Source organism: Pipistrellus kuhlii, unplaced genomic scaffold (assembly GCF_014108245.1).
Source record: "Pipistrellus kuhlii isolate mPipKuh1 unplaced genomic scaffold, mPipKuh1.p scaffold_m20_p_3, whole genome shotgun sequence".
Classification (NCBI taxonomy): Eukaryota; Metazoa; Chordata; class Mammalia; order Chiroptera; family Vespertilionidae; genus Pipistrellus; species Pipistrellus kuhlii.
This window is the reverse complement of record NW_023425529.1, coordinates 29,173,569-29,194,603: the sequence shown is the minus strand read 5'-3', so window position 1 is coordinate 29,194,603 and position 21,035 is coordinate 29,173,569. Positions and strand designations below refer to the sequence as shown.

At 38.5% G+C, this 21,035-nt stretch overlaps 1 protein-coding gene across 10 annotated transcripts in view; it reads left to right on the top strand.

The window, feature by feature from the left end:
- The window catches only part of ITPR2 (inositol 1,4,5-trisphosphate receptor type 2), a 424,574-nt gene that overhangs the window by 131,675 nt on the left and 271,864 nt on the right, over nt 1-21,035 (top strand). For all 10 annotated transcript variants that reach the window (XM_036459157.2, XM_045587857.1, XM_045587855.1 and 7 more), the window contains 7 exons: nt 243-404; nt 4,354-4,526; nt 5,913-6,032; nt 6,142-6,327; nt 7,444-7,695; nt 8,135-8,279; nt 10,120-10,270. In XM_036459157.2, the coding sequence (XP_036315050.1) occupies nt 243-404; nt 4,354-4,526; nt 5,913-6,032; nt 6,142-6,327; nt 7,444-7,695; nt 8,135-8,279; nt 10,120-10,270 (1,189 nt within the window). The remainder of the gene's footprint in view (nt 1-242; nt 405-4,353; nt 4,527-5,912; nt 6,033-6,141; nt 6,328-7,443; nt 7,696-8,134; nt 8,280-10,119; nt 10,271-21,035) is intronic.

Sequence of the window (21,035 nt, the reverse complement as noted above, 5' to 3'; positions counted from 1 at the left end):
AAAATTAAGTGTTTTATTTAAATAATGTTTTTGTCCTTCAGTTTAGGGAATTCTTTTATCAGTATTTTTCTGTTTCTTAATATATTATTGATTCTGTATCCTAAATCTTTTTTTTTTAATTAATATTTCAAAAGTGTTTTTGAATCATTGTGCTTATTTAAAAAAAAATTAAAACACATTGCAAAACATCTATCTTCATTCATCAGAATAGGTGGCCTTCTTTTTGCTTTGTTTTCTGGCAGGTATTTGGGATTCTTAAAGCACCCTTTAAGGAGAAGGCAGGCGAAGGCCCAATGCTGAGGCTCGAAGACCTGGGGGACCAAAGATACGCTCCCTACAAGTACATGCTGAGGCTCTGCTACCGTGTTCTGAGGCACTCGCAGCAGGACTACCGGAAAAACCAGGTCAGAGGGCGCGGGTCACGACCGCCGTCTCGTATTTACAGTGACTGTCCCAGAACATATAAAACAGGAACGGAAAACGGCACTTTGCAATGGAATGTGTCATATTGGGAACACATTAAAGTGACCTGTGTGTATTTTTGAGCTGAAATATGCATTTATTCTTCCGTGTAAAATTAGAATCGTTGAGGGAGGATGCCTGAGTCCTTCTGTGCGCATGGTATTACTCCTGCCGGGCCGAGGGCATGCAGGATGTCTATGTAAAGAGGACTGAGACAATTCTCAGCTTTTTTAGGAACATGTGAGGTATCACATCATTATGTAAAGGTCAAAGAGGTCATTGTCTTGTGGGAAAGATATGGCTTGTGCATCTGAAATATGGGGGAGAGGCAGAGAGGAAATGTGAGAGATAATGTATTGCTGGAATTCAGAAGAGGGAGAGGAGCTCCGTTGTGGCTGAGGGAATCCAGGAAGGCTGCTTAGAGAAGGAAGCATAGCAGTAGGATGGTAATCATTTTCATAAATTGTAAGGGAACAGGCCTTTTAAAAAAGACGGATCTATGAAAAGAGAATGATGGATGCTGGAAAGGGCACTTTTGCCCAGAGACATTCCCAAGTGCAGAGACAGAAAAGCCAGGCATATCTAGGGACATAGATAAAAGACGTCAACTGCAAGTGACATTTCTTTTGTCTAATTTTTTACCTTAAAATTATGTAATATTTTGCAATGTGTTCAATAATATACATGCTTCTTTGTTTAAAATTATTAGGTAGACTAGTGTCCCATTTTTTCTCTTAGCCAGTTTGAGAGTTGAATGTATAATTAGGAAATCTACTGGTGAGTTTAGTCCGTGAGGAGGAATGGTGTGAGAGAGGGTTGGTAAGGCAGGTTTGGCTAAGTCACATGTAGGGCCTAGGATTTCAGGCCTAGAAGTTGGAGGTAATTTGGGAATTAGAGGCCTGGTGCATGAAATGGTGCATGGTGGGGTCCCTAAACCTGGCTAGAGATCAGGGCCAATTGGGGCCATATTGCCCAGTCCCTATTGGAGCCAGGCTAATTGGGGCTGATGGCCAGGGGATGGGCAGGGAGAGGGACCATGGGAAATTGGCCAGTTGGTTGGGGGGAGGGACTGTAGGAGATTGGCCGACTACAGAAAGGGGCGGGGAGAGGTTGATTAACTTAAGAAGGTTGGCTGTGGGAGCACACTGACCACCAGGAGGTAGCTCTTTCATTGGGCATTTGCCCCCTGGTGGTCAGTGTGTATCATAGCCACTGGTCGACCAGTCATTCCAGTCATTCAGTCATAATGGTCACTTAGGCTTAGATAGATAGATAGATAGATAGATAGATAGATAGATAGATAATGGTATTTATTGAGTGCTTACTTTGTACCAGGCTCAACTCTGAGCACTTTTTACAACTTAACTCAATTACTACTGAGTTAAGATGAAGAACCAAAGCACAAAGTGTTTAAATAACTTGCCAAAGATTATACTGTTTTAAGACTGAAGACAGTATTCAAACCCAGGCTCTTACTCATCACACTATTTCCTTTTAGTAATTTGAATGGTTTTTGGCAAGAAAAAAAATTTTGCTCTAGGAAAAATGTGTTAAAATATATTGGTTTTGAAATTCTGTTTAAAGATTAAGGAAAGGCCTAAAAAGAATATGTAAAACAGATTAGTCAGAAGATAAATAATAAGACAAGGGGCAAGAGCGAGGAAGGAAGCTATATAAACAAATCCTTAAATATTTTTTAATATAATCCTACTTATAAACATCCTTCTTCCCAAGTGAAGATGCTGTCATTGGAATTATTTGTCCCAGCTTCACTGTATTCATTTGACATACCAAGATAAAGGGCTGTCTTTATTTTATTAAGAAAAAAATTAAGTTCCAGAACATTAAACCCGCTTTTTGTTTTTTTTTTTTTAGAGTATATGACTGTGGATGAACCACCTTTTATCTTTTTTGGGATGATCATTGAGCTGACAAAAGGAAACAATTCCCATCATTCCCTAGAGTTAGATTTTACTTTCCCTCACGTTCCTTGCACATTCCAGTTCAATACTTTTCTCATTTCTATTGAACTAAGAATGCTTTGTATTAATCATAGAACAGTTTTCTAATATTATTAGAACATGATTTTAAAATGTAAGCTACTTACGTTCTACTTTTTGCATAATTACTGTGTTTCCCTTTACCTGTAGCTATGTTTTATAGGGTAGCTACAGATAAATAGTTCTTTTGTGATTTAGCACTAACCCATATCGAGTTTCTGTTTATTATTATTTATAGGATTTGGCAACATCTCTAATTTATTTTGATTTTTGTCAACATCTTGACCTATTTATCAAACATCTTGGAGGTTTGCATTATACTATAGTATAATTACAATAGTCATAAAAGTGTGTAAATCAATATATGTCTTTAAAATGATGTATTAACAGAAGACAGTTCCTTTATTTAATTGGCTATCCAACATAAAGCCATTATTTTGAAAGGGCACAAAATTGCTGCCTGAAATACAGTATAATTAAATTAGATTTGTGCAACCAATATAATTTTCAAGGAATAGATAGGTTCCAGAAAAAAAAAAGGAAAAAAAAGTAAAAGCAGAAAAAAAAGCAGAAAAAAAAGCAAGACTAATTTCTAATGAATGAATTCTCCCAAATAGATACAGAGATACATTTCCAACGAGAGTAGCCAGGAAACTGAAGTGAAAATGTTTTGATTGTGGGAGGGGGTAGGCTTACCAGTCTTGCTTGTACACAGACAGTGGGAAATGATAGTGGCTTGGATATAGGAGAGTTAGTGTGAAGAATAAGGAGCACATCATATAATGCATGATTGACACTCCTCAATGACTTTCTCTTGCCCATAGCATAACATCTTTGTCCTTTACTACAGCCAGAGAAGACCTACCTCTCCAACCTCAGCTCTTGCTTTCTCAACTCTAGCTCCAATGGCCACCCTTTGTTTATAGGTCACAAAAAGCTTGGTTTCACTACCACAGAGCCTTTTTCATCTGCTACTCCCACAGCCTAGATGGCTTCTCTCCCCATGTTGCCTCCTTTTTATCATTTCAGTGTTTTCATAATTTCCATTCTAGCACAAATGTCACTTCCTTAGCATCTACTCTATCTGAAGTTGCCACCTTTCTCCCTCATTTTATTTGTTTCACTTCACTTATCAACATGTAAAATTATCTTATTTATGAGCTCATTTACCTGCCTTTTTTCACACTAGATGAGAGCTCTATGAAAGCTTATCTTATTTACTGCCATATGCTGAGTGCCTGGAATGAAGTAGGCTTTTAAGAAACATTATTGGGTGAATGGATCTGATCAATTAAGTGATTAATCATCTTTTCTTATTTGATAGCTTTTTAAAGGTGAAATGTGGTAGGAAATTTTATCATTATTTTAAAGAGAAGATTTAATAGATCATTGTGGCATATGGTACAAAAAGAAAAATCACTTAGATCTACCTGCATAATTCTCTGTGTAACAGTATAGATCACAGAGTTATTTTCTTTCCATAATTATATTGAAATCATTGGTTTTGACTTTTAATGAAGGCTAGAAGAAGGGCCTCTATTAGGGTGGTGAAATCTTTAGTTGTCATGTCATAAGAATTGTTATTTTAACTAGGTTTATTTATTTTCTCACTTATACTTCAAAAGTAGAAGCACCCATATTCAAAAATATCGATACTTCTAGGTATATAGTTTTTTTGTTGTTAAAATTTAAATTTGGCATATGTTAATATTTTCATTTCCTTCCTTAAAAAGTCCTATTTGTTGAAGAATTGTTTACTTGGTCTTCTTTGGACAATAATTTTTAGTGAGTTTTCTGTTATGAATAATTGAATTAGTGTTGCTGACCGTAATGGAACTTGTCATTTCTAAGCTGTTTTGGCAGTGTATTCTGACAGCCTTTCTTTTTGCAGGAATATATTGCTAAGAATTTCTGTGTCATGCAGTCCCAGATTGGCTATGATATTTTGGCAGAAGATACCATCACAGCTTTGTTGCACAACAACAGAAAACTACTAGAGAAACATATCACAGCAAAAGAAATAGAAACATTTGTCAGTTTACTCAGGAGAAATCGTGAGCCAAGGTTTGAAGTGGTTCATGCATCATTCTTTTCTAGGGGGGATGGTGGCTTTTTTGCTGTATTCTTACAACTTTTTAAAGTTGAAATTCTTTTATATACTTTTTAAGGACAAAACTAGATGAGGCTTATTGCTATAATAATTTATGATAATAATTTATAATAATTTATGCTATAATAATGTATGATAAAGAGTTATTGCCTTATAGCAGATCTAAACCTTTTCTAGGTATATTTAAATGTAAAAACATACAGTTTTATAGTACTTTATAGTATACTAGAGTCCTGGTGCATGACATTCATGCACTCAGGGGAGGGGGCTGTCCCTCAGCCTGGCCTGCGCCCTCTCGCAGCCTGGGACCCCTCAGGGATGTCAGCCTGCCGGCTTAGGCCCAGACATCCCCTGAGGGGTCCTTAGTGCTGCCACAGAGACAGAAGAGGCTCTGGCCACTGTTGCTTCGCTTGCCAGCAGTGAGCCCAGTTTCTGGCTGAGCAGCACTCCCCTGTGGGAATGCACTGACCACCAGGGGGCAGCTCCCGTGTTGAACATCTGACCCCTGGTGGTTGTCAGTGTGCATCATAGCGAAGGGTCATTCCATTGTTTTGTTGATTTGCATATTAGGGTTTTATTATATAGGATTCATATATATATATATATATATATATATATATATATATATATATATAGTGTTATATAAATTCTTGCATGTTCTCATGAAATACACTGGTTTGTATATTATTACCCACATTTTAGAGATGAAGAAAAAGAATACCAGGGTATAGTTTATTCAAGAATAGCCCAATAAGAAGGAATAGAATAGGTGGTATATCAAGAGTCTCTGATTCCACATCAAGTTTTCTTTTTATTGCATCATGATAACTTATCTGGGAGAAATGAATGCTGAAAAGCCAAGGCAATTGATAAACTTTTCTTAACTAATAATAATTAGCACAGCCAATAAATGTTAGCAGGTGGAAATGGGCCTCTGATTGCACTTTGATTAAGTGTGTGCTATATTCCTATTTTACTCAGGACATCGTTAGCTTTGATCTGCTTTTGTTTTGATATTCAACTTTGGGGTTATTTCACTTTAGGGCAGATAAATGGTTTCCTAAACATTGTAAATCAATGTGCTATGGGGTGAATGTCACCAAATAAATAGAAGTGAACTTATATCCTTTTCAGAAATATTTGTATTAAATATAAATAATTTGATGTTTAACATGTTTCTAATGATGTAGTAGATGAGAAACACATTGTAAAAATGTGCATGGAAATCATATTTAAAAATATATCTTAAAAGTCATGTTTGTTATATCCCCAAATTTGTTTTTGTTAAGATTTTATAAAATGCCTTTTTTTAATGTTCAATTTAATTTTTTTTTTGCCAGATTTTTGGATTATTTATCTGATCTGTGTGTGTCCAATACCACCGCTATACCTGTAACTCAAGAACTCATCTGCAAATTTATGTTGAGCCCAGGCAATGCAGACATTCTCATTCAAACCAAGTAAGCCCAGATGATAGAGTCTTCTTTTCCTGTTCATTGTTTATAATCATTGTACTTCTTTGTCATATTTCTTAGTGAAATTCTTACTAGATATTGTTGTTAATTCAAGGCTGGTTTCAATGCAAATGGACAACCCGCTGGAGAGCTCCATTCTTTCAGACGACATTGACGATGAAGAAGTTTGGCTCTACTGGATTGACAGCAACAAGGAACCTCATGGCAAAGCTATCAGGCACCTTGCTCAGGAAGCCAAAGAGGGCACCAAAGCTGACTTAGAAGTCCTTACCTATTACCGGTAAAGTATTGGAGAGAATCAGAGTTCTCAATCTCACATACTCATTGAAAGAGATTCTCCAAGACTTCTAAAAGTCAGCTATCTAGGAAGAGGCAATTTAAAAAGTCGTCATTACTAGGGTAGCTAAAATATACAGTATTATTTAAAATATTAGAAATAAAAGTTAATATCTGTGTACTCCATATATACCTCTTGCAATTTCCTGATTTCCCACTAATTTAGAATTGTTGGGATTGCTGTGTAGCAAATGTTTTTTTCTATTACTGATTAGAGTGGGTGCATCTGAGAGACATATTAGGAGCTAAGAAATGGAATTGAGAGAGAGCTGGAACTTGGACCAGGGAAGCTGACTCAGCTACAGATGTGGCCTCAGAGGGAGGTAGCCAGTAGTTTAAGGTATATAGTGCTTATATATATAATAGTAGAGACCTAAGGCTTAAGAGACAGTAGTGTCTACAGTTACACAAATTCATTGGTGGTATATGGCAGCCAAAGTTCTGATGGTAGTTTCTGGTGGTGGGTATATTGCGAGCAAGAACCTGCCTGGTGTCTTTGAACTTATGGGATGAAAACCAAGGCAGAAGCTCTCGGGTTGAGTTGGGCCCAAATGACAGGAATCTAAGAAAGGCAGGGAGTGCCTCCTGTTCCCTGGTTTCTACAGTTCAAGCCACAAAGCTGGAGGCTAATCCTTGATCTCAGAGGCTGATGAACCCAAGTGTCTTGAGACCATTTGTGTGGATCACATTTGATTTAGGAACTGAGTGGATCTAAGCTTAGAGTGTAGATACTAGAGTCCAGGGCTGAATTTCATGTGAGCTGTAATCACAGTCATCAGGGTGTATCTGTGATCCTAGGAAACTTAGAACAGAGACTCCAGTGACTGTCTCCACCAGATGCATGTTGCTGGAACAAGTAAGGGAAATGGCAACTGAACGGGCATCCAGACAATTTCATGTATATGTTGTTAATGGATTATTTAACCTACTACCAACTAAGTTTGACTCCAGTACCACATACTATTAGAAATATTGGTGTCATAAAAGTAGATACTGACTGATCCTGTGATGTTAAGAACTTTATCAAGACAAATGATATAATGTGTTTAACATTTTTAAGGTACCAGCTAAACCTCTTTGCAAGGATGTGCTTGGATCGCCAGTATCTGGCCATTAACCAGATTTCGACGCAGCTCTCTGTGGATTTGATCCTGCGGTGCATGTCAGATGAGAGCCTGCCATTTGACCTCCGAGCATCTTTCTGTCGCCTCATGCTCCACATGCATGTCGACCGGGACCCCCAGGAGTCCGTGGTGCCTGTGCGCTATGCCAGGCTCTGGACGGAAATCCCCACCAAGATCACCATTCATGAGTATGTTTGGGAAAATGTCTCAAAGACTTTACATTCAGTAGATGAAATAAAAATAAAATGACATCAATTTGGAAATAAAATGCAGAGAAAGGCATTTCTGTGTTCAGATTATCTTCCAAACGCAAACGAGATACTCTTTTTTTAGAGAATAAAGTGACAACCCTTGATAATAGAAACATCATTCTGGAAATATAAACAGAAATCATATTGCCAATAGCTTAGCAAGTTGTTGAGTACTTAATGTAATGCATGCTCTGAGTTAGATGCTTTACATGTGTTACCTCGTTTTACAATAGTCCCATTGTACAGCTTAGGACACAACATCTAGAAAGGGTGATTATTAAAATACAAGCTTAAAAGCCATAAAGTTAAAGTATGTATATCTTCTTATCTTAATGATTGCAATAAAGTTAACTTGCTTTATATTCTATCTTTGCAGATATGATTCTATAACTGACTGTTCCAGAAACGATATGAAGAGGAAATTTGCACTGACAATGGAATTTGTTGAAGAATACTTGAAAGAAGTTGTAAATCAGCCCTTCCCTTTTGGAGATAAAGAAAAAAACAAACTGACATTTGAGGTATTATGAGAAACCATGAAGTTATTCAGTTTTTCCTGTAAAAAATTAGATACATTGAGCATAAAGATTTTCCCCCCATTTAGGATGCTTTGGTAATCAGGCAGATTATTTTATGAAGTTATGATTCTCTCTGCCATTCATTAAAAATACATTTGATGCATTAATTATACCTGATGTCCAATACAAAATATTTTACTTATGATTAGTTACTGTTTTCCTTGTTTTTTGTTTTTTTGCTTTTTTTTGTTTCATTCCATTAATGAAACAAGGCAGTTTTGCATATTTGTGATATGTTTGGATACATTTTTTCCTTATCCACAGAGGCAGTGTGTTTAGCATCATTAAACTGAATTGAAATACCTCTAGTTATAATATTATCTAGGGGATATAGTGACAAAACTATAGAGAAGATGCTGTTACTTGTTACCTGGTATATTTGCTACCTACAGTTGTATAAAAAATTACTCCCTAGTCTTAGCAGCTCAAAGTAACAAACATTTATAATGACAACATTTAGTTTCAATGGATGAGGAATCTGGGAGTGCTTAGCTGTGGGGTTCTGGCGCAAGGTCTGTCATAAGATTGATTGGGGTGGCAGTCACCGGGGCTTCTAAGCTCACCCTTGTGATTGTTGGTAGCCAGACTTTCTTTTTCTTTTTTAATATATTTTATTGATTTTTTACAGAGAGGAAGGGAGAGAGATAGAGAGCTAGAAACGTCGATGAGTGAGAAACATCGACCAGCTGCCTCTTGCACACCCCCTACTGGGGATGTGCCCACAACCAATGCACATGCCCTTGACCGGAATCGAACCTGGGACCTTTCAGTCCGCAGACCGACGCTCTACCACTGAGCCAAACCGGCTTCGGCCAGACTTTCTTATTGGATGTTGACTAGGTAGCCTTTTCACAGGCTGCTTATGTCCTTATGGCATGGTGTCTGGCTTTCTCTGAGAGAGAGAGAGAGAGAGAGAGAGAGAGAGAGAGAGAGAGAGAGAGAGAGAGAGAGAGAGAGAGAGAGAAGAGAGAAGAGAGAAGAGAGAAGAGAGAAGAGAGACTATGCAAGTGAGCGCCCAACATGGAAGTTGCAATCATCTATGACCTAATATTGGAAATGCATGCCACCACTTCTCCTGCATTTGTTTGTCACACAGATTAACCCTGACACAATATGAAAAGGGAATGCATTGGGGACCGTCTTGGAAGCTGGCTTTCATACCTAGTGTGTCATATAGTATCCAGAAGGCCACAAAGCAGCATAGGGAACCTATAATTCTGGACAAATTCATAGATAATAGCCATTTATTAAAGTGATTCATTAATGTAACCATTTAGTAAGTGGTAGCCTACTGACTTAAATAATTTAATATTTAAGAGGTAAATAATCCTAATGTAACCTTCTTTAACCATCTTTAAATATCTAAAATCTTGTCTTCTTGCTTCCTTGGTGGGAGTTTTTTTTTTTTTTTTTTTTTTTTAAGATTTATATTGATTTCAGAGAGGAAGGGAGAGGGAGAGAGATAGAAACATTAATGATGAGAGACGGTGGGGCTTTGATGAGATTGATGAACTTGTCTTATTTGGAAATAATTCTAAACTTAAATAAAGAATTAATGGTTGCTTTTGTAATTATTTAAATTCTTAGTTGTTAGAGAATTAGAAAGTTTAGAAATAACTGTTCTAATTTAGATAATAAAACATCAATGTTAATTTTAGTTCCTAATGTTTTCTTTTCTTTCTTTTCCTTTTGTTTTCTTTTTTTTTGTACTCTACCTTTCTCTCTCTCTCTCTCTCTCTCTCTCTCTCTCTCTCTCTCTCTCTCTCTCTCTTTTTTAATTAAGGTGGTCCACTTGGCTCGGAATCTGATATACTTTGGATTTTATAGTTTCAGTGAATTGTTAAGGCTCACAAGAACACTTCTGGCTATCCTAGACATTGTACAAGTCCCCATGTCATCGTATTTTGAAAGATTAAGCAAATTTCAAGATGGAGGTAAGAATTTTTGAGAAAAAGTTATATTCTTTTGGTCTTGTTGGAGACATAGAACAAATATGCAGAGAAGTGGTGGTTAATGTGTACTTACTAAGATATGTGAATAGATGAAAAGTAATCCCATGGTTGGACAGTGATACTAGGCTGGATTTACAAACATATTGTAATGATAACATTTTGAGAGACAAATTTATAAGGTCAGTGAGTTCCATCTTTAGCAATTAACATATGGCCAATCCACTAGGGACAATGTTACTTGTTTAAAGATAAAAAAAATCTTAATATTTATGATCATTCTGGTATGTGGCATAGGCTGGCTGTGCTGTATAGAAGGCCATAGAAAAATGCCAAGAACAGGCCCACTGAGCATCATACCAGAGAAACAGTGAATGCAAAACCAGTGTGAGAGGCAGTGAAGTGGATGAGAATGGGCTTTGAGTCAGAGTTCCTGGCATCAATGCCAGCCTTTACCATTTATTAACTTAGGCAATGCACTCATCTTTTCCAAGAGTTCCTTTTGTCATTTGATATATAAAGACAATAATATTAGTATCTTCCTCACACTTTCTTTGTGAGAATAATGTGAATGTATATTAATACAATATATTCAGAGCATTTAGAACAGTGCCAGCCATAACTCAATAATTTGTTTTTCATGGTGATTGTCTTTATGTTGGATGCCTAGAAATCCCCTGAGGTGTAGAGAATGGTTGCAGAAGGTAAACTGAAGAGTGCATTCAGGATACACACCACTAAGGAAGTGAGGAAGTTGGGATTGGGCAGACAGAGAAGCTGATCCACAATGCAGGTGCAACTGAGACCTCAGCAGATCCTACAGGGAACTCTCCAGCTAAGATGGCCCTTTGGAGTAGTCACAAGTAACATAGGGAGCTGAGCTTTGGATCATTGCATCAGCCAGCTACTGACTGCTGGCTTGGCATGGAGGGGGTGTGTAGCCATGGGTTATGCAGTTCTTTTTGGGGAAGGGTCACTCTAAATGACAGCTATGAGTAGTCAGCACCCATGATTCCAAGAAGCTAGGGGAAAGGATGCCTCGGTCTGAAGAGGAGATATAGGTGCAAACAATATATCCATCACAATATGCATTGCAAGGTTAAAAAATACTAGAAAACCAGAAATCTAATTTCAGACATAAGGAAGAAGTATCTAGTTAGGAATTGTAAATAAAGAACACCCAAGTTTTGATTAGCAGAGGGTGAATGTGGTATACTTAGTTATATGAGAAAGACTAGTGGATGAGTGGGGTTGGAGGGGAAATCGGGATTTCTTTTTGGGCATTTTAGGTTCAAAATGCCTATTGGCATTTAAGTGAAGGTGCTACGTTGACAGTTGGATATATGAATGAAATTTAGGGTAATGTCAGGCTAGAAAATATAAATGTGAGAATCAATGCATAGAAGACATTTAAGAGAGCAGACTGAAGAAGGCCATGTAGGGAGGGATTTCTGTTTGGGAAGAAATGTGGACTAAGGATTGCATCCTGGGATGTTCCAACACTCACCCATGAGATAGAGCAGGAGCCAGCCAGAGACTGGGACAGAGTGGCTGATGGATCAGGAGGAACATCAGGAGAATGTGTTGTGTTGGAAGCCAAAGGAAAAGTAACGCTAGATAATTAAAATAGTTTGTTGACTTATAGAAATATACTTTCTTGATAGCTAGTAATCATTGGGTACTCTGTGTGCTAAGTGATTGTACATGGATTATCTCCTATGTAGTGTTACTTGTACTTAACTATGATACACAGTTTTTTACTTCATTATTAAAGATCTGAAGGAGCTATTAAGTGCAAGAATATATATATATATATATATTAGTAAATACCTAAGCAACCATCCAACCAGTAGCTATGACACACAATAACCACCGGGGGCAGATGCTCAACACAGGAACTGTTGAGCTGCGGTGACTTGGCAGCTGCGATTCTCAGCTGATGCACCTGGAACCAGAGAGGAGGGAGCCAATTACAGGGTGCATCACCCAAGAACCACCCTCTAGCAACTCAGGACCCCTCAGGGGGTGTCTTGGAGCTGGATTCCCACAGACCAGATTGAGAGACCACACCAGTGCATGAATCAATGCACTGGGCCTCTAGTAAATGTATAAACAGTTTGACTAAAACATTAATTGGAGAACAAAAAACTGAAAACCACTTATATATTCATAAATAAGTGATAGGCTGAATAATTTCTAAAACAGCCACCCACCATTTAAAAGAATTATCTGCATTCATTACAACAAAAGTTTTCTATATTTCCTAAAATGGACAAATCTCACTGAAATTGAATTGAATAAACAAAGCCCATGAGCAGGGCATGATGACACCTTAAAAAAAAAAAGTATGAAACGCCATAGTTTTACTCCAGTATTAAAAATGATTCATGATAGTTTTTATAATTATAATTCTCTAAGAAACTTCTTGTTTTGCCTATAGAAATACCCATATGTGTACTGCACAAACTGAAACGCAAGTGGTTTCTCCCTTTTGAGACTGGTACTAGTACCGTATTTTTCGGACCATAAGACACACCGGACCATAAGACGCACCAGTTTTTAGAGAAGGGAAATGAAGAAAAAAAGATTCTGAAACAAATAGTGTCCTAAAATATTTTATGTGCATTAAAACCCAACATCACAGTCATAAACACATGTAATCAACCCTGTAAAGTAAACAGCAGCATTTAGAACCATTTTAGAGCCGGGCAAGCACACACAGACCACACAGAGCCGGGCAAGTAAAAAAACTTTTTTTTTTAAAGTATATGTGTAGGCTATATTTGGACCATAAGACGCAGGGACTTTTCCCCCCCACTTCTGGGGGGAAAAAAAGTGTGTCTTATGGTCCGAAAAATACGGTATGTCATGTAGAGTAGCATCTTTTCATTTGAAGAAATTCATTTTCCTAATTTGTGGAGGAGGTTTGTGGATTTTGACTATAGTTTTGGAATCTAAATGTGCTTATCTACAAATAGAGCAGTAAATATACATGAAATATTTTATTCTAGTTCTTGTTGTATTGAAATTAATTTGAATTTAAGGACCATAGTTTTTATTTTATTTTATTTTTTTTAGCTTATCTTTATTGTTGAAAGTATTACAGATGTTTTAAGATCACTGTTATATTATTTTTAAAGATCACTTCTCTTGATATCTTCAATCTGGAGGGTAAATTACTTCTTTTACACATTCCTTTGATTGGGTACATTGTGAGAAAATATAGTTTGTTGTTAAGCATGATTTGATAAAAGTTATAATTATATCACAGATGACATACCTGAGAGAAGCTTTCTTCATTTCTTCTCAAGGAGTCGTTTTTGTTGTTCTAACATCAAATGCTTATTTAGTATCATTAACTTGCATACACTTGGAAGGACAATGTTTTTTTAGTTAAACATTCTAATCTAGATTTCTTTGGAGCATGTATACTCGCAAGACAAAAAATAAAGTACTGTCCTTTTTGTCATATTGCCTTGAGGTGCATTTGAAAAAGTTTCTATGCGGCTTTATTTTTACACTACAAAGAACAGGAAAGAATGGACTCACAGGGAAATATTATTTGGTCATAAAGTTGCCAATAGTGCAGATGTATTGAGTTATGCATGGATTTCAGATTGTTTAGTAAAAAGTTTCCTTTTCAAGTACCAATATAGACAAGCATATTCAGGGAGATCCCTTAGTCAGTAATCTGCATTCCTAATAATGAACTTGCAAGAAATAAGTCTTTCTGTCTTTTGCACCACTTGATCATTTATTTGCCAATTGAGATTCCATTTTATAAAACTGTTATTGAGTTTAGAATTTTGGTTCATAAATTTTAAAGTTGACACTTATGTAGGGGACCAGTCTTTTAATATATTCTTTAAGTAAAACAACAGAGGTTAAAATAAAAAAAAAGGGGGAGACAAAGCAACATTCTGTGCCCCTAGGTGTGCACACAACATCATCGATCTCATATTCCTGACAAAAATTCATAATATCTAATCATCATGAATTACCAGAGAAATATAAATTGTGGGATAGTTAGTAGAAAAATTGGCTTGAACGAGAAAAAAAAAGTCAATGTCATGAAAGATAAAGGCTGAGAAACTGTTTCTGATTAAAGGAGAGTAAAGAGACAAGGCAACTAAATACAATATGTAATTGTGGATTAGGAAAAATATTATCTACAGAAACATTGTTGGCACAATTGGTGGCATTTGAATATGTATTGCATAATAGGTTGTAGTATAATATTGTATCAGAGTTTCTGAATTTTAATAGTAGGGTGGTTATGTAAGAGAATGTACTTGTTTTTTTTAGCAAATACATGCTGAAGAATTAAAGGTTTAAAAAGTCACTATGTCTGCAACTAACTTCACATATTGCAGGAAAAATATTATAATATGCAGAGAGAGAGAGAGAGAGAGAGAGAGAGAGAGAGAGAGAGAGAGAGAGACAGACAGACACCAAGGGAGGACATAAATGTGTCAGAATTTGTGATTCTGACAATTCTGGGCAGAGGGCATCATAGAAATTCTTTGTACAATTCTTGCAGCTCTTCCCATAAATTTGAAAGTATTTAAAAACAGAAAGGTTCATAAATTAAATAATTAACCAGAAGGAAAATGATTTATTACATGTAAGCCAACACTTCAACATTAAAGCATTATATCATAGCTCTACTAGAAGATGCATTATTATAGCTGAGTTTTTGTTGGACTATAAATTCCTAACAAAAGGTCTATTAGACTCCATAAATTCTTAACAAAAGAAGCAAGAGAGAACTCATTTCTGAATCTCCAGATGTGGAGACAAGATCATCAGTCCTGGGAAAAATTCTTACAGTGCAGGGTGAGACAGGTTGATGCCAGAGAGGAAATCCTGGGATATGGAAAGTACCTGGGGGAAAAAGAATTTCTTTTAAAGTACAGCTCATAGGGCCATAATACCCAGAGCGGTGTAATCTTGGCTCTTTTATATTCAAACTAGAGGCCTGGTGCATGAAAATTCATGCACTCGGGGGGTAAAAAAAATTCCTCATCCTGGCCTGCACCCTCTCACAATCCAGGGGATGTCCACCTTCTGGCTTAGGTCTGCTCCCCAGTGGACCGGTCCTAAGCTGTCAGTTAGATATCCCTCTGGCAGCCTGTGAGCCCTCCCACTGTGGCTGCACTTGCAGCCATCAGCCTGGCTTGTGGCTGAGTGGAGCGCCCCCTGTGGGAGTGCAAGGAACACCAGGAGGCAGCTCCTGTATTGAGCATCTGTCCCCTGGTGGTCAGTGCACATCATAGCAATGGGCTGTTCCTGGTTGGCTGTTAGGGTCAGTTTGCATATTACCTTTTTATTATATAGTATGATCTGGACTATATTTTCCTACTTTAGTGAAACCTTATTTTCAATTGGGATTCATGTTGCAAAGCACAAGATTTTAAAAATAAATTTTATAACCATTTTTGCTAGACCAACCAGTTCCTTCAAGCAGTGATAATACTTTTCTTTTCTCCTACTGTGCCTGGAAATCTGTATCCTTCTGATCCACTTACCTCTTACTAATTCAGCCCAGTAGGGGTTGGGCATTCAGAGAAATGTGTTGAGTGGTTGTTTGGCAGGTCAGACGCAGGGGAACGGGAGAACAGGTATGCTCGGAGGAGAAGGCGTACCTTCCCCAGAGTTCCATTCCAGCTGGCCTCGGCGGCACCTGTCTTCAGTAGGTTGTGCACGCGCAGCCTGCATTTGCTTTTCTGGGAAATCCTGAGGGTTTAGAAGTCCATGATGAGTGTTTCAGGCCGTGGGGGTGGCTGGCTTGGAAAGTGGCAATTACAGAAGTTTCTCTCCTCTGGGTCCTTGGGCACAGCGTAGCCCACCTCTGTGCCATGGTGAGTTGTCCTTATTCTGGAGCTGGTTGGGGTCTGAGTCAGGCTCCCAGGCTGCGACTGTTCACCACCAGGGCGGCTTTTAGTTGGCATGCTCAGCAGAAATTATCAGGCTCAGAAGCAGCTTTTCATTGTTGTGCCCCAGGGTGGTCCATTCAGAAAATTATTCAGGCATGCTCACAGGGAGATGCAATCCAGTACCTTTCATTGGCTGTGTCTCACTTAAGGAAAGAAATATTGTTTCCAAACAAATGTATTCACTCCCAGTAGGCTGTGTTATTGAGTCAATTTGCTTTGCCTAATACCTATCATTTGCTCTCAGTGATTTAAAATGCACAGGCACCATTTAGTATACAAGTAATGGATCTTTTGGGTTGAAGGATTATGTCAGGCAGTATTCTTTTTTGTTATGTATAGAAGTTCAAATCAAATGTATATACCAGCTGATAAACTGGGTGTTTTTAATGTACTTTTGAAGGTACATTCCATTTTAAAAAATTACACATTTTTCTCTGTATTCTTTCTGAAGACATACACGCACATTCTAAGGGTGGATGCTGCTACTAATTAAGACCACTTTTTACAGCAGGGTGGGTATATGCATTTTGTTTATAGAGAGTCATTTAAGTAGTTGAGGACATGTGTGACTCTTATACATTCTTCTTTAAAAAAAATAATTTATTGAATTTTTTACAGAGAGGAAAGAAGAGAGACAGTTAGAAATAAACATTGATGAGAGAGAAACATTGATCAGCTGCCTCCTGCACACTTTCTACTGGGGATGTGCATGTAACCAAGATACATGCCCTTGACCGGAATCCAACCTGGGATCCTTGAGTCTGCAGGACAATGCTCTATTCACTGAGCCAAACCAGTTAGGGATCTTAAACATTCTTCTAACGAGCAACATAATATGTGAACCTTTAATACAGTTCCTCATGTTGTGGTGACCCCCAAGCATAAAATTATTTTTGTTGCTACTCCATAACTGTAATTTTGCTACTGTTAATGAATTGTAATGTAAACATCTGTGTTTTCCGATGGTCTTAGGCTCTATAACAGCAGTTCTCAACCTGTGGGTAGTGACCAAATATAGGAAATATTGTTTCTAAACAAATGTATTCACTCCCAGCAGGCTATGTTGTTGAGTCAATTTGCTTTGGAAAAAAAATCTCTTAAAAGTTGGTTCCCACAGGTTGAGAACCGCTAGCAGGGTCACCTAAGATCATAGGAAAACACAGATATTTACATTACAATTCATAACAGTAGCAAAATTACAGTTATGAAGTAGCAACGAAAATAATTTTATGGTTGGGGGTCACCACAACATGAGGAACTGTATTAAAGGGTCGAAGCATTAAAAAAGTTGAGAACCACTGCCCTAGGAGCTTTGGGACAGAGTAAGAGTATGCTAACTCTCCATCTACCATGTTTCCCCGAAAATAAGACCTACTTACAGGTTTCCTTCTGAGTGAAAAATAAGGCATCCCCTCGAAAACAAGCCCCTTTCCCTCCCCCGCCACTAGGCTCTGTCTCAGAATGCTATTGCTAAACATGAAAGATTTGGTCCACTGATTCCGAAAGAAATTGAGTCACAAGAAATTCACTAGGAAATTCAGGAATTGGATTGTTATGATGATGTTCCAGAAGATGACGACATGGTTATCAGTGAATAAATGAGTAAATTCTTGATAATATAGAATTCACAGTTTGTCTGGTTTGTGTTGACAACTACCGTACTACCGTATACAGGTAATAAATTTCCTTTATTTTCATTTTACAATAAATGTGTACCGTATTCTTCTTCATGGAAAAATAATACATCCCCTGAAAATAAGACCTAGCGCATCTTTGGGAGCAAAAATTAATATAAGACACTGTCTTATTTTCAGAGAAACAGGGTAGGAGTAAGGAACCAGCGCTGCTTCAACTTAACTTTTTCTTTTCATTTTGCATTGTCAGGGACTTCACATGATCCACTTTAAAATGCTTTTTTTTTTTGGCAGCATAGATGCATTAAAAAGGAGAAGGAAAATTGAGATGGGAGGTGGAGCAGAAACATTTCTTGATATTGTTATACCAGTGGCCTGGTGCATGAAATTCGTGCATGGGAGTGGGATGGGTGGTGGTGGTGGTGTCCCTCAGCCCTGCCTAAACCCTCTCGCATTCTGGGACCACAACTTCCTAACTGCTCACCTTCCTGCCTGCCTGCCTGATCGCCCCTAATCACTCTTCATGCTGACCTTCTCTCTCCCAACTGCCCCTCCCCTCCAGCCTGATTGCCCCTAATTGCTCCCCCACCCCTGCTGGCCTGATCACCCCCCAACTGCCCCCAACACTGCTGGCCTTCTTGCCCCCAAATGCCACACCTTCTGGCCTGATTACCCCACTGTCTCCCTCCCCCTGCCGACCTGATCACCCCCAACTGCCCTCCCCTCCTGACTTGATTGCCCCTAACTGCCTCTGCCTTGGGCCCACCACCATGGCTTTGTCTGGAAGGTCTCCCAGTCTAATTAGCATATTACCCTTTTATTAGTATAGATGGGTGGGAAAGGAAGAAAATATTTGCAGGAAAAGTCTGACACAAAACAGTTTCTTCCTTTATAAAATTAGGAGGTGAGTCTACATATGATCTTTATCATTGCTTTCAGTTAAAAATTCTGATTCTCCCATGATTAGTATGCAATTCTCATTCCCTCACTGAGTGGTATTCTTTTTAATGTGTATTGAAAAACACACCTGTAACAGATAACCATGAAGCATATCTCCTGGTGGGAGTGCTCTGTGGAAAGACACCAGCTAGAATGCCTTGAAATAAAAAGCTTTAGTTCACTTAAAATTTTGAGTGTCTCTCAAAAAGCAAGCAAGCGAGGAGGATCTTACCTGGAAAAATATCCTCAGGGGAGTGGGAGAGGAGAGAGGGGATGAGAAAGAACAGAAAGAAGGTTTATTACAGTGACCATAACCAAAGGGCACGTGCCTAAGGTACAAGACAGCTTCATATTAAGGACTCTTTAATGCCCCTTATTTTCTTTTTCTTTCTTTTTTTTTCTTTTTCTTTTTTGTTGTTGTTTTGTTTTGTTAATCTTCACCTGAGGAGATTTCCTACTGATTTTTAGGGAGAGTGGAAGAGAGAGGGAAAGACAAGGAGAAACATTGATGTGAGAGAAACACATCAATTGGTTGTCTCCTGCATGAGCCATGAGCAGGGCCTGGGCCAGAGAGAAGCCTACAACCAAGGAGTGTGCCCTTGACTGGAATAGAACATGGGGCCCTTTGGTCCACAGGCCAATGCTCTATCCACTGAGCCAAACTGGCTAGGGCCCTTATTTCCTTTTAATTTTTCATCTGACTTTTTCTCTTTTTTGGGTCTCTCTGAAGAATTTAAGTTTGCAGTAGAGCTCACAGTTCTTGGAAGTGTTAGCAAGTTTTACTTGCAGGGGAAAGATACCACAACTACCAGTCCTCATTTGAAATCCCTTTCATTGGTTTCTGGACTTAATTTTTCCCAGCACCTTTCTGCCTCTCAAGATTCTTCTTTAGATGGCCTTCCTCTACCTGTTCTCCCCCATCTTTGCTATCAGCAATGTCCCTTTGCTTCAGATAGCACATTTTTATCTCCAGTCTGTGTCTTGTTCCTCACACCTGGCTACTTCCCATATGCTGCTCCCTCTGCCCACACTTCTCTCTGCCCAAATCACGTCCTTCCAGTAAAGGAAGCTGTAGACTCGAAGAAGACAAAAGAACAAGTAATGCAGTCCTATCACAGTGATGGCTTTCTCTGGTCCCTTTGTGTATATGTGTACAATAATCCCCCCTTATTCATGGGGATATGTTCCAAGATCCACAGTGGGTAGCCCAAAACTATGGATAGTACCAAGCCCTATACATGCTATGTTTTTGCCTATGTATGCACACCTTTCTACTCAGAGGAAGCACTTTATAGCTTCTCTTTAGCATATTTCAATGGCTAGCATCAGAACTCTTGTGCTTTTATTCTTGGGCCATTGTTAAGTTAAATAAGTTACTTGAATGCAAGCACTGTAAGACCATGACAATCTATTTGATAACCAAGAAGGCGACAGCATGGAGATGCTAGATAAAGGGATGATTCACATCCTGAGAGGGAGAGCAGGAGATTTCATCACACGACTCAGAATGACTTACAATTTAAAATGTAGGAATTGTTTATTTTTGGAATTTTCCATTTAATATTTCCAGACTGTAACTGACCACGGTGGTCCATGAGTAACTAAAACCGTGGAAAGCAAAACCATGGGTAAGGACGAGGCTACTGCCCTCTGTCAGGGGAGCATGCTCTTTTCACGCCTTGTGAATCTTGCACTGATTTTTAAATGACAACAACCATGACAACAGTCTCCCAGCAGCTCCAGAATTACTGATTGCAGGTTTTGTTCTCTAGGAAGCAGTCTCAGATAGAGATTAGTAGAAGGGGATTTATTAGGGAGAGCTGTTAGGATGAACACCAGTGGAATGGATATGAAAGGATTGGGCGGAGTGAGCATTAGGGCTGAGAAGCAGTTTTAGTGGAGGCTCCTGCTGGTCTCCCATTGGAGTGAAGGGGCTGAGCCTTTATGCGCCTGTGGCTCTCCTGGGATGGACTTGTGGTCTTCCTTGAGGAACTGTGTTCAGACCAGTCAGTCCCCATTTGAGGGCTGACTCTGGAGGGCTGCCCTCAGGGAGGCTCATGTGGCAACTGAGTCAACCGTCCTCATTACTTGAAAGGGAATCTGGGCGGGGCCACCCCAGCACCCAGCATCCATATCTTCCAGAAAAGTACCAGGGTTGGCAAAACTGTAAGTCAAGATTAAGATCTCATAGGAAACAGAGAGTTTCAAACAAGTGATCTATGCCAGGCTCCTTTAAGAAAT